This window comes from Nakaseomyces glabratus, chromosome I (genome assembly GCF_010111755.1).
Source record: "Nakaseomyces glabratus chromosome I, complete sequence".
Lineage (NCBI taxonomy): Eukaryota > Fungi > Ascomycota > Saccharomycetes > Saccharomycetales > Saccharomycetaceae > Nakaseomyces > Nakaseomyces glabratus.
This window is the reverse complement of record NC_088959.1, coordinates 809,485-822,339: the sequence shown is the minus strand read 5'-3', so window position 1 is coordinate 822,339 and position 12,855 is coordinate 809,485. Positions and strand designations below refer to the sequence as shown.

The 12,855-nt window shown below is 40.0% G+C and overlaps 5 protein-coding genes across 5 annotated transcripts; 3 read left to right on the top strand and 2 right to left on the bottom strand.

Annotated features, from left to right (window-relative positions):
- Positions 1-64: 64 nt before the first annotated feature.
- Positions 65-1,357, top strand: TIF3 (Tif3p; the record flags this gene model as incomplete). Its single annotated transcript, XM_447613.1, has 1 exon — positions 65-1,357. The coding sequence occupies one exon, from the start codon at positions 65-67 to the stop codon at positions 1,355-1,357; it is 1,293 nt and encodes a 430-aa protein (XP_447613.1).
- Positions 1,358-2,185: 828 nt separating this feature from the next.
- Positions 2,186-3,805, top strand: ORC4 (origin recognition complex subunit 4; the record flags this gene model as incomplete). Its single annotated transcript, XM_447612.1, has 1 exon — positions 2,186-3,805. One exon carries the CDS (start codon positions 2,186-2,188, stop codon positions 3,803-3,805), a length of 1,620 nt encoding a protein of 539 aa, XP_447612.1.
- Positions 3,806-4,384: 579 nt separating this feature from the next.
- On the top strand, positions 4,385-6,388 carry SGV1 (cyclin-dependent serine/threonine protein kinase SGV1; the record flags this gene model as incomplete). Its single annotated transcript, XM_447611.1, has 1 exon — positions 4,385-6,388. One exon carries the CDS (start codon positions 4,385-4,387, stop codon positions 6,386-6,388), a length of 2,004 nt encoding a protein of 667 aa, XP_447611.1.
- Positions 6,389-6,706: 318 nt separating this feature from the next.
- On the bottom strand, positions 6,707-8,263 carry GCD11 (translation initiation factor eIF2 subunit gamma; the record flags this gene model as incomplete). Its single annotated transcript, XM_447610.1, has 1 exon — positions 6,707-8,263. The coding sequence occupies one exon, from the start codon at positions 8,261-8,263 to the stop codon at positions 6,707-6,709; it is 1,557 nt and encodes a 518-aa protein (XP_447610.1).
- A 701-nt stretch (positions 8,264-8,964) lies between these two features.
- YAT2 (carnitine O-acetyltransferase YAT2) lies at positions 8,965-11,820 on the bottom strand (the record flags this gene model as incomplete). Its single annotated transcript, XM_447609.1, has 1 exon — positions 8,965-11,820. One exon carries the CDS (start codon positions 11,818-11,820, stop codon positions 8,965-8,967), a length of 2,856 nt encoding a protein of 951 aa, XP_447609.1.
- Positions 11,821-12,855: the final 1,035 nt, after the last annotated feature.

Below are 12,855 nucleotides of genomic sequence, written 5' to 3'. Positions count from 1 at the left end.
ATAAGACTAGGGTATTTCACGGATTTGGTAATTGCGACTTAAACAAAAAGAGTACTACGGCAAGATGGTTCCTCCTAAGAAGACTGTTAAGATGGATTTGAACTCGTTCTTGAACGACGATACGTTCGGTAGTTCGTGGGCTGAGGATGAGGTTGATTTGAACAAGATTAATATTCCAATTGAGAACACTAGTGCCAACACTATTCCGCTGGAGGATATTGCTGCGGCTAAGAAGGCCGGTGCCATGGGTGGCATGGGCATGGGTGGAGGTAGATCGCGTCTGGACCCTGCTCTTGGCGGTGGTGCGAAGAGTTTCGAGAGGGAGGAGTACCCAGTGCCCAACGCTCCTCCATACAGAGCCATCATCAACAACATTCCATGGGATATCTCTCCGGAGGGTGTTCAAGCCTGGGTTGAGGACGGTTTAGGTAAAGAAGGTGCAGTAGAAGAGGTTAGTTTGCCAAAGAGTATTAAGGACCCTACCCGTTTGAAAGGTATTGCTTTTATTACTCTAAAGGAACGTGAAGACTTGGTTAAGGCCTTGACTTTCAACTCCACAAAGTTGAATGAACGTACTGTCTATGTCTCCGTTGCAGCTCCAAGAAGAGAAGGTTTCAGATCCGGAGGTGATGACTTTGACTGGGGTTCTGCTAGAGGTTCCGGTTTCCAAGCCTCCAGAGAAGAACCAAACTTGGATTGGGGTGCCGCCAGAGGCTCCGGTTTCCAGCCATCTAGAGAAAGCAGGCCAAGAAGAGAGGACCCAGATCTTGACTGGGGTTCCGCTAGAGGCTCCGGTTTCCAAGCTAGCAGAGAGAGTAGACCAAGAAGAGAAGAACCTGATCTAGACTGGGGCTCCGCTAGAGGCTCCGGTTTCCAAGGCAGCAGAGACAGGGAAGACAGACCAAAGAGAGAAGAGCCAAATTTGGATTGGAGTGCCGCTAGGGGTTCCGGTTTCCAAGCCTCCAGACAGAGAGAAGACAGGCCAAAGAGAGAAGAACCAAACTTGGACTGGGGTGCCGCTAGGGGCTCCGGTTTCCAAGCGTCCAGACAGAGAGAAGACAGACCAAAGAAGGAAGAACCAAGTTTGGACTGGGGTGCTGCTAGAGGAGCCCAATTTAACAAAGCTACTCAACAAGGTACCAAGAAGAATGCTGCTCCAGCTAAGGCTCCAGAGGAGACTCCAAAGATCCAAAAGTCTGCATTCGATGTTCTACGTGATGAAGATGATGAAGATGATGAAACAGAATCCACTACTGCTCAACAAAACTCTGGTGATGTTGAGAAATTGACTGAAGAAACCAAACAATTGAATGTCACTGAAGATGATGGTGACTGGGAAGTCGTTGGTAAGAAATAATAGACAACATTCCTAGCGTAGACCACAATTTTATTTCCTCTTTCAACTAGCTCCTATTATTGAATCTTGCAAAAGGCTACCCTTTTGCGCTTTCAGCTAAAAAATATCTAAAAACTAAAAGACTCCTATTACTCATGAGAAAAGATAAAGCAAAATCCATACATTAAATCCCTAACACCGAAATAACAAGCTCCAATTATGTTTCTTTTTTGCTCTTTTTCATGTTCTTAATTTACCCACCAATGATAGAATTCTAATTTTTTTTTTGTTAACCTCGTTTTTCCATTATGATAAGATTTTTAATTCATTGAATCTTAAGTCAAGATTATATGAAGAATTAATGATATCTAAAGATAAGATTTTGCATTACATATCAATGAACAATCACAATAAGCCTATATCCACTCAACGCAAAAAAAACAAATTCCGAGCGCAATCGATTGTATTTTTAATTCACTTCCGATTACCAAAAAGTAACAAGTACTCAATACAACTGTAATGATAACAATTATATATCATTTAATTCCAATGTAAAATAGATTTCCTTTTTATATGTTTATGTGTCGTACTACCATCTGTATTGTAGCTTCAAGTTGCAGTTGCCGTAATTTTGAAACTCATTGCAACTTCCGGATTTTATCACTAACATGCGAAAAGTCAGGCAAACATTAAACAATAACACATTTTAAATAGCTGTAATGGCTGAGTGATTTGAATTAAATAAGCAATATCAGTTTTATGCTGGATCAATCATTGTCTCATAGAGAGTTATTGATAATTTTATTATCAGGTGGATATACGTTTGTGCATCATAAGAGATAACTTAATATGAATGATGACATGACAATAGAAGATGGCTTGAGTGCTGCAGTTAAGACTGTTAAGTTAATCCCAATAAAGAGAGGTATAGACAATTATGAAGCTGTCGAAACTGATGACTTGACAAGCATCCTAAAGAAAAGCCGGAAGCATGAAAGCATATCCAAAGAAGAGTCGGATCATGAGTTTAAGAAACTGAAGAAGCATCTTCTTAAACAGTTAAACTTTAACTTACCTGTGGATGACAATGTTGTATTACCATTTCTGGAGGAAGCAGAACAAGAAATAGATAGAATGGCCAAACAGGCTATTATACAGAAGGAGAGTCATTCAGCCATCATAGTAGGACAAAGAGAAGGTTTCAAAACTTTCTTGCTTGAGCACATAGTGTCAAAGATATCTAAAGACTTCAGTAAGCAGTTCATTACTATCAAGCTGAATGGTTTAATCCATACAGAACTGACTGCTATCAATAGCATAGCTACTCAATTGGAAGAGCAGCTAAGCAATATTGAAAATGTCGATGGAGCAAAGCAGAAAATGACATCTATTGTTGACATTAGTCAGGGCTCTTTAACTGAAGTTTTTGAAAAAATACTGCATTTGCTAGATGTTGCATCCATGAGCAGACAAATTGATGATAGTGCTAAATCAGACCAGTCTAAGGTGACTGTGCTGTTTTTGTTCGATGAAATTGATGCGTTTGCGGGACCAGTAAGGCAAACTTTGCTGTATAACTTATTTGATATGGTGGAGCATGCTCGAGTACCAGTTTGTATATTTGGGTGCACAACAAAACTGAACATTTTAGAGTTTTTGGAGAAAAGAGTGAGGAGTAGATTTTCTCAGAGGATAGTGTACATGCCCCAGATAGGGTCTAGAGAACAATTACTTCAAAACATTAAATATTTGTTACAGATACATTCCGGAACGGATCTCAAGTATAAGGAGCAATGGAATGAAGCTGTGGAGGCAGCACTGGAAAATGAAAGTACAGGACTATACGAACTGGTTAAAGTAAATGATGAAAACTATAGATCAATACCAATGTTAAGAAACTCCTTGCTACCAATGATTGGAACCTCATCAAATTTAGATCAATTGATGCATAATTTAAACTCTGGTGAGGCTTCTCTTCGATACACCCAAAGTCTCTTAAAAAATAATCTACGTGATAGAACATTATCTTTATCAGATCTGGAACTTGCAATTTTGATATCGGCTTGCAGAGTTGCAGTGAAGACAAAAGATGAATCTGTAAATTTCAATCTTACATACGCTGAATATGAGTCTATTGTAAAGGTACTAAATGCGAAGATACCGACAATGGTACCAAAGGATACAGAAGAAAGAAAGAACACCATCGTATTTGATTCTGCAATCAAGCAGTGGCCAAAACGTGATATTAAGAACGTTTGGGAGTCATTGCTGTCATTGGGATTTCTTGCAGAAAAATCAGATGTTGGTTTGAGAGAATCTGCTATGGCTGTTTTCTACGCTAGTAACTACCAGTTACAAGGTAATGCTCTACCTTACGACTTACGTGTATATCAAATGCAAATTACTCTGCATGAACTCAGAAGAACCATTCCAAGGTCATCTATGTATTACCAATGGACACAATTGTAATTTATAGTATATTTGTTGTTGTTGTTGTTTTTTTATTTTCTAAAAATCAATAGAGATTGAGTTCTTTTAATTCCCTAGTATACTAACTGAAATCCTAAAAAGAAATGTGTTTCATCTGGAACAAGATTAGGCAATAATATGGCATTGAGTGCCGATTTTAATAGCATGACTACTTTCTTGACATAACATAGAGAATTGGTATCATTATTAACGACGGAAGATTTCTTAGATCCTAGAGAGTGAAGCTTCACAGAGTGCTAAATTTGACAAAATATTCAATAGTTAAACAGATACATCAAAATTACCAATTACCGTTTTATAATGGTACGCTTAGAGTATTCTTGTATTTGGAAGGTATACAAGGTCACCATTTTGGCATCTTCATTTGTTTCAGTGAATTAGTTATTGTTTCAGGAATCAACGAGGACCTGTTCATAGAAGGCATTGATACAAATTCAACAAAGCCATTTCATATTTCTGAGACTATTCGGTTTAGTATTGGATCACAGTTTCTTAAAATATTCTGGAGATTATTAACTGTGTTTATTTGATAAAACTGATAGAAAGCTGTATGAAAAAATGTCACAAGAAAATAGCAATGTTCCTGCACTGAAGAGGACAGAATCCAAATATAAAATAGGTAGAGTTAAATCTCTACCGACAGTACAAATTGATGAAAAGACAGGTGATAGTTATATTGAACTAGCACCTAGATCAGAGGGAAAGATATATGGATGTACCACTTTTCAGGGAAATTATAAAGAAGAGGAAAAATTGGGCCAAGGTACATTTGGAGAAGTGTACAAAGGATTACACCTGCAGACCCAACGCAAAGTGGCGATGAAAAGAATAATTGTTAACCAAGAGAACGACTTGTTCCCAATTACCGCTCAGAGAGAAATTACAATCCTGAAACGACTTAACCACAAGAACATTATAAAGCTGTTAGAAATGGTTTACGATTTTCCACCAGAGTCTAACAATAAGGATTATGCACAATTTAATCAGAATAACTCTGCAAATCCTCCTGCAGTACCAAAGAAATTTTTCTACATGATACTGCCTTATATGGTGGCTGATCTTTCAGGTATCCTTCATAATCCTCGGATAGAATTAAAAATGGCAGATATAAAGAATATGATGAAGCAGATATTAGAAGGTGTTAATTTTATTCATTGCTCAAAATTTATGCATAGAGATATAAAAACAGCAAATCTGTTGATAGATCATAATGGAGTACTGAAATTAGCAGATTTTGGCTTAGCAAGGCAGTATTATGGATCTCCACCAAATATTAAATTTCCAGGTAGTGCTGGTTCTGGGGCAAAGTACACTTCTGTGGTTGTTACTAGGTGGTATAGAGCACCAGAGCTGGTTTTAGGTGACAAATACTATACGACAGCTGTAGATATTTGGGGTGTTGGCTGTGTTTTTGCTGAATTCTTTGAGAAGAAGCCAATTCTTCAAGGTAAGACAGATATTGATCAAGGGCATGTAATATTCAAACTAATGGGGACTCCTGATGAAAGAACATGGGAACTAGCTAAATATCTACCTGGAGCGGAGCTGACAAAAACTGAATATAAGTCAACGATTGATGAAAGATTTGGGAAGCATCTCACACCAACTGGGCTTTCCTTTTTAAAAGGCTTATTGGCTTTAGATCCTTATAAGCGGTTAACAGCTATGTCTGCAATGAAACATCCTTTCTTTCAGGAAGAGCCTTTGGCCGCCGACAGATTAACTCTGCCATGTGAAGAAAGTCATGAGGCAGATATAAAACGTTATAAGGAAGAATTGCATGAAGCAATGTCACAGAAGGGCCCAAGTGCACCTCCTGGGCATATTAAGGAAGCTACTCCATCACCTGCAAAGTTCGAAAAAAAATCAGGGATTAAGAGAGAACAGCCATACCAAAGTAATCAAAAGAATGATCAGTATCCTATAAAGAGACAGAAATTTAATCAAAACCCTTCTGTCCCACATCCCCAACCAAAGGCAAATAGATATGGCGGATCATCCCTACCATCAGGGCCGAAATATGGGAGATACGAAGGTAATAACCATTCTGGTAGCCTAAGAAACCGAATAACACCGTCGAATATGGGAACTCATAGCAATCCTAGAGCTGAGAATATGGGAAGTAAACCATACCAGAGCGAGGGCCGTTACTCTTCAAATGAGGATAGGAAGAATGGGTATAATAGAGGTTACAGCTCCTCAGTTAATTCTAGATATAATAACAGAGCAGCTTTTAATGAAACGGAGGATCAGAGCATAACTACAACTACATTAAATCGATACCGTCACAAAGGGTACCATGATAACAATCAGTCCCAAACTCGATTGCAAGGCCATAGTAGTTTACCAGGTAAGCCTACATCAAAATACAATAGCACTCAAACTAACATACCATACAGGCGAACCGAAATCCCTAATCCAAACGAATACAATGCTAGTAAATTGGGAAGCCAGGATACAAAGAAGAATGACTACCCAAAGCATTCAGAGACTCAGAAACAGCAAAATAATGAAGAAAAGAAGATACATAGCGAACAAAAAGATATTGCTGATCTGTATTAATATCAGATCAGTAACAGATAAAATCAAACCGATGATATTTAGCATATATAGCCGAACGAAATCCTTAATGCATACCCAACTATATAATAAGCTTTACTATATTTAGTACACCATTTTATGGCGACTACTTAATATTAATAGCTCACATAAAGAAATTTATCCAAACCTGTATTTGATGAATGAAGTTCCTTGAAAAGATAACTAAAATGCGGGAAATATTTAATTACATTAATTTGAAGTATACATAGGATATTGCTAAAGCAAATCGTGAAAGAATTTACTTTGAGAAGTGAATAATAGTTGTTGTTGAGGTCGCAATTAGACAACTGGTTCCAAAGTGGTACCTTTCTTGATTGTAGCCCAACCAATTAAACGCCAGTGCTTGTCAATACGTCTAGAGAGAGCAATCTTTTCATTGATTTCTGTACATGCTGGGGATGTTAGTTGCAATCTAGCCATATCAGCCTTGACAGCAACGACACGGGCACCAGTGGCAGTAGAACCAATGTTAACCATAAGAACTTCGTTGGCAACCAGCTTTCTGACCTTGGCTTGTTTCTCAGTCTTAACACCTAATAGACGACGCAGTAGGAAGTAGTTGATTTCAATATCTGTGTAAATGCTTGGTAGGTGACCCTTGGCACCGACAACTTGACCGACAAGACGATCAGCTCTACATAAGGTAGGATCGACCTTTGTACCAACACCAATCAGACCACCTGGGACTGCAAACTTCAAGTCATTTTGTTCAGCAAATAGAGAGACAATGTTGGAGAAAATTGGCTTACATTGGATCTTACCCTTATCATCCTTAGTGACAATACCTGGTCTAATTTCAATCTCATCACCCAACTTGAACACACCGTTCAAGATGGAACCACCTGCAACACCACCCTTCAAATCATCGATTTCAGCACCTGGCTTGTTAACATCGAAAGAACGAATGACAATCAAACGTGGAGAAAGCATGAAATCTCTTGGTGGAACAGGGATAGTCTTCACGATAAATTCATTGACTGCATCGATGTTGTATTTCAATTGAGCGGAAATTGGGACAATTGGAGCACCGTCAGCAATAGTACCTCTGATAAATTTCAGGATAGACTTTTCATGTTCTAGTGCGCTTTCTTCACGCATTAAATCGACCTTGTTCTGTAGAATAATAACGTGCTTTAACTTCATGATTTCAATGGCAGCCAAATGTTCAGAAGTTTGAGGTTGTGGACAAGATTCATTACCGGCGATCAATAACAAGGCTGCGTCCATGACAGCGGCACCGGACAACATAGTACTCATTAGAATATCGTGACCTGGACAATCGACGAAAGAGACGTGACGAACAAGTTTGTAACGGCCTGGGCAACCTGGTCTTTGACACTTTGGATTAATTTCTTTGTCAGACTTGAAAGATCTGTAACAGTCTGGTTCTGGACATGTAGGCTCTTGACACTTATATATCTTAGCATTGGCATAACCCAGCTTGATAGTAATGTTACGTTCCAACTCATCCTTGAAACGAACGGTTTGGACACCAGAGATGGCTCTGACAACAGTAGACTTACCGTGAGCGACATGACCAATAGTACCGATGTTGATAGTAGCTTGTCTGTTAATAATCTCAGCAGAAAGTGGGTTCAACTTAGTAAAGTCTGGGTTTTCTGGCTGCTCTGGCAATCCACCACCTTCTTCAAACTCTCTCTTTCTCTTCTCTTCCTCAGATTCACCATCCTCTAGACCGGTAAAGGCAACTTTCTTCTTTGGCTTCTCCTCAACAACTTCCTCTTGCTCTTCCTGCTCATAGACTTCCTCTTCTTCTACTGGTGGAAGATCACCATTGATAATAATAGTTGGCTCTTGATCTTGCAAATCAGACATGGCTTCCTTAGCTTTGTATTTTGTATGATATGTCTGAGACCTACAACTAAAAAAACTGTAACTAACACTTCTTAAGTAAACGTGAGTCCAATCCTAGTTATACTATGTTCCTGGAGACTACAACCGCCAAAAGCTCAATACTACTTCTCCCAGTTCCTCCACCCATTATTGCTAATTGAAGTGAAAAATTGCTCGAAATTTTCATTTTTTGTCAAAATTGCATGAAAAAAAAATCGCCATCAAAAAATACCAAGTTTGTGCAGTAGCTTCTGTGCACATTTCTGACATTCAGTGCGATGCGTATGGGCCACCGTCTGAAAGGAAAAATTTTTTTTTCTCCTCGCTGCGTAAATTTACGTTGGAGATGCTATAAACATGTGACTTATACCGCTGCCATTGTAGGACAAGGAAATTAGAACACATGTCAGGACAGTAACATCGCATATCTCCGGCTAGCACATTGCTCCTTTTCAAATAGGTTACATACCTCTCTTAACGACAGAAAATCCTGTTAAAATATAAATTGTGCTTATGGGGGTGGTTATGCTAGTAAGTATGAAAAATAAATATAACAAAGAATAAGAGTAACTAATTTTACATTGGAATATTAACACGGTCAGCTTGTGCTCTGGGTATGAAAGACTATAGCATACAATCGCATAATTTTTCATAGTAGTTTTATTAATAGGCTAGTGGCATGACTAGTCAAATGTAACAATCTTACGTCCAACACGGGACCTGTCAAAATCAATTTCAAATTTGGAGTCGATAACATTACGTCTCTTGGCAGCATCTGCTGCTGATAAGTTCATGTCTTCCACACTTGGAAGAGCTATGTCGTCATCGTCGCCTTCATCACCAATGATCTTTGGTTGAAACTGCAAAATCTGGTGACCTGTATCGTGCTTTTCCTTCTCAGTAGGAACTGAAAGCGCTAGACTGGAATGCGCTGTCACCAATGGGTTGAAAGGTGTCATCTCAGCAAACTTCGCAGGTAAGTTCTTTAGCGATGGAGATTTTGAAACGCTTCTGCTGTCAACATGAGCATCCAAGTCAAATAAGCCGTATGCAGTGTTCATGTTCAGGTTGGAAGACGTACGATTCTTTGAATTCAAAGCATTGTCCATCTCATACAGCCTATCCACCATAGGACTAATTTTAACACCACTCTTTGTTTGAGAAGTGGCACGAGCCATTCTCCAGAAACTTCTTATCTCATTCAGAACCCAGTTTAGCATGAACAGTAATCTGCTACCTTGTCTAAATTGGGAAGTTACTGTCAAATCGCACTGATCATCCTTGATAATGTAACCGATACCAAACCCGTGTGGTACCGCAGGAGTGATACCGAAGGTTGTCGTAGCAGAGTTACCACAGTTAGCAATGATTAATTCTGGAGCAGAGAATGGTGCTATGGCTTCGCTTTCAAAAACAGATGCAGCCATCTGTTTATCTTCTTCACTTAACTCGATGCCATAAAGATCATGGAATTTGTACAAGTACTTCAATGCATTAAAATGTTTCTCAAACCCTTTGCCTTGTTTGGTCAATCTGACAGTTTCTGTATGTTTCTGACAACTTTGTATGAATTTATCCAATTTACCTAGACCGTCCATTGAAGTAGATATGAACAATTGGCAAAGCTCAAGTAGTTCTTTGTTCTGGATATTAATGAACGAGGACCTAGAGTTCTTGAAACATCTTGTGGAAATAGGCTCGAATCCATATACCATTTTACCGTATAGTGAATAGAAGGCCACTTGTAAAGCCACTTGGATCATGGAGTCAGGGTTAATACCCAATTTTTGAGCAGATCTCCTTCCTAAGGGAACAGAAGATCTTACAATATTGTGTTTTGAAATCAAATCAGCTAGCTTCGTCTCAGACAAATGCACATGTGTGTTTAGAATATTACTGAAGGACCAATCAATTTTGTTAACAAGCAAGTCAGGACTTATTTCACCAGACTTAATATCACCAGCTGTCTTTGCAATTTCTTTGTCGCATACAGAATCTACTACAGATGGCCACAATGAGAACCTAGGATCACCAGCGTTAACAGCTCTAGCTAATCTTAAAATAGATTCAGTGTATGCTTCAGAAGTAAACCTAAGCACCACAGAACCATCACATGTGAAAGAGTCCCAAATGACTGCAGCTTTGACATCAGCGGTGACCACTAATTGCAATTTGTCATACCATCTAGAGACACAGGAACCGATTTGATGACCACCATTATCAATAATACTAGTTCCGTAGAACAACCTTTTACAAGTGTTGGAAGTGGCTTGGATGGAGCCTGGTTTCAGCTCTGCTTCATCTGCGGCAACATCTGCAGTGTTACCAGCTGATTCATCCAATACCAGAACAAATAATGCTGAATCAATCAAATGTAATTCGTTTGGATATCTCTTCTGTAGTCTCTTTCTGGCGTATTTCCAATTTTTGAAAGAGTGCGAAGTCAAACTACCCAATGCCGTAGATTTCCTAAATGAGTATGATTTCTCAGCATCATCTAGTATGTGGTGAAAAATGGATGTCAATGCAGTTGCATTGTATAGAATTTTATTTTCTTCGTCGAGGACATCGACAGTATAATACTGGCCCTTAGATATTACCAGAATATGTTTTGAATCATGGTGGCGTTTAACTGTGATACCATGGCGTTTGAACACTTCTTGGCCCAGTCTTTCGTCTTCTTCTTCTTTGTCACCGGCAGATTGTGTACTGTTAATAGTTGTTGTAGTGGATGCAGTTGTGGGGCGGCGTTGATGTTCGGCTTTTTGTTCTTCTTCTTCAACTTCTTTGTTAGCTTCCTCGATCAATTTCTTAGGCTCTAGCCCGTCATCATCATCCCCGGCACCAATGAAAGAGTTTCTTCTTCTATTGTTATCACCAAAATCATTTGTTCCTTCACCAGCTTCGAATTCATAGTCATCGTCGAACTCATCTGAGCTTTCGTCAGAGCCATCGAGGTCAGACGCAGTGTAAGGTTTGTCCAGATCGAAATTTTCCACTTCACCTTCTTCAAAGATGGGGCATCTTGTAGTACCGAACAGATTCAAGTAAGGTTCCATAGACAAGTACTTTCCGTTCTTCGTGTTGACATCAGGAGGCAGCTTGTTGTTCTTTAGAGCGGAAATAAACCGCAGTGCGGAGTGTACTAGCACAGCGGATCTCTCAGCTTGTGATATGTCCGGCACTGCGTCATCAGCGAGAATCAAGAATGGGTTCCTTGGCAGCACATCATCTGCGATCTCTTTCGCACTCGTCTGGTTATTAATATCGAGATGTAATTTGTCTAGGTAGCAACTGTTCTTCTCTTCAAACTCTTTCAACTTGGCTTGCAACTTCCTGGCAGCATCCGACGTGGCGAATCTGGTCAGACTCGAGGACAGAGACTCGATCTGCTCGGGGTCCAGTGGGTGCTGGTAGTACCCGTCAGCATAGTAAAGTGGTTCCAAACTGGCTTTCAACTGCTCAAAGGAGGACTCTAGATCCGGCAAGGGAAGCCTGGGTAGACTTTCCTCATGTGCGAACGTACCTTCTTCAGACATAGTTTCTGAAAGTTCCGTTTTCCTTGTTTAAATTTCCTTCCCAGTATTTAAAAGAGAAAGCAATTTTTTCTTGATAAACTACATAGCCGCCAAGGAAGCCAAGGAAGATCTTCCCCTTCCCTAGACGGTGGTTTCTCGTCCCCTTTATATACCCGCCCAGGGGAAGGAGAGAAGATCTCATGTGGAACTAAGGGTCACACATTTACATGGACAGCACAGACACATAAGCACAGACAAATAAGCACAGACACTTGGGCACAGAGTCATTGCAGAGTCATTGCAGAGTCATTACACAGACATACACTACCAGTAGAAAGCGGTGAGGGAGAGGAGCTAGTCACACGCCCTTGGTCCTCCTGCGTGCATCTCTCTCCCGAGATCAGAAATACCCTCCGCAGTAAAGAGAAACCTTCGAACGGTCAGCTATTCTTCATGGGGGTTGGAGGGAAAGTCATCGAAGTCGAACTGGGAAGCAGGTTTAAAGGAAGGAGTACGGGTGTTTCTGTGCCAGTGTACACATTCTCACCACGAGATTTTCTGTTGGAGATGCCGTTTTTCTGCTTCCTTCATTTTTTTCGGAGTATGAGAGAAGATGTGAGTAAGCAGTGAAACAACCGTACTACTACTTCTTGGGATGGGTCACACACACACACACACAACACATAAGACACACCGCACAAACAACGCTTGCTATCTTGCACACTCGCCATCTTTTGATAAATTACAAGGATGTTCACACAGACAAAGGCGTACCAAGACCTGTGTTGGCTCAAGGAGAGACATATGGGCGATACTTGTCAATTCTGTAGCTTGGGTGATCAGTGCTAAGCCCTATCAGGAAGTGCAAGCGCGGACCGATGGAGGTAGCTTTTTGTCGCTGTGAGCAGTTCTTAGGCTTTTGGCTTTCCTCGTTGTCATGTTGCGATGGGTGGGAATGGTTAAGAACAAGCTACGTTCTTCTCGGTGAACACTGTCATTGGCGCCTGCTATGTGCATGTAACCTATTGGTAGGTAAGGATGCGATGTATTCCGCTA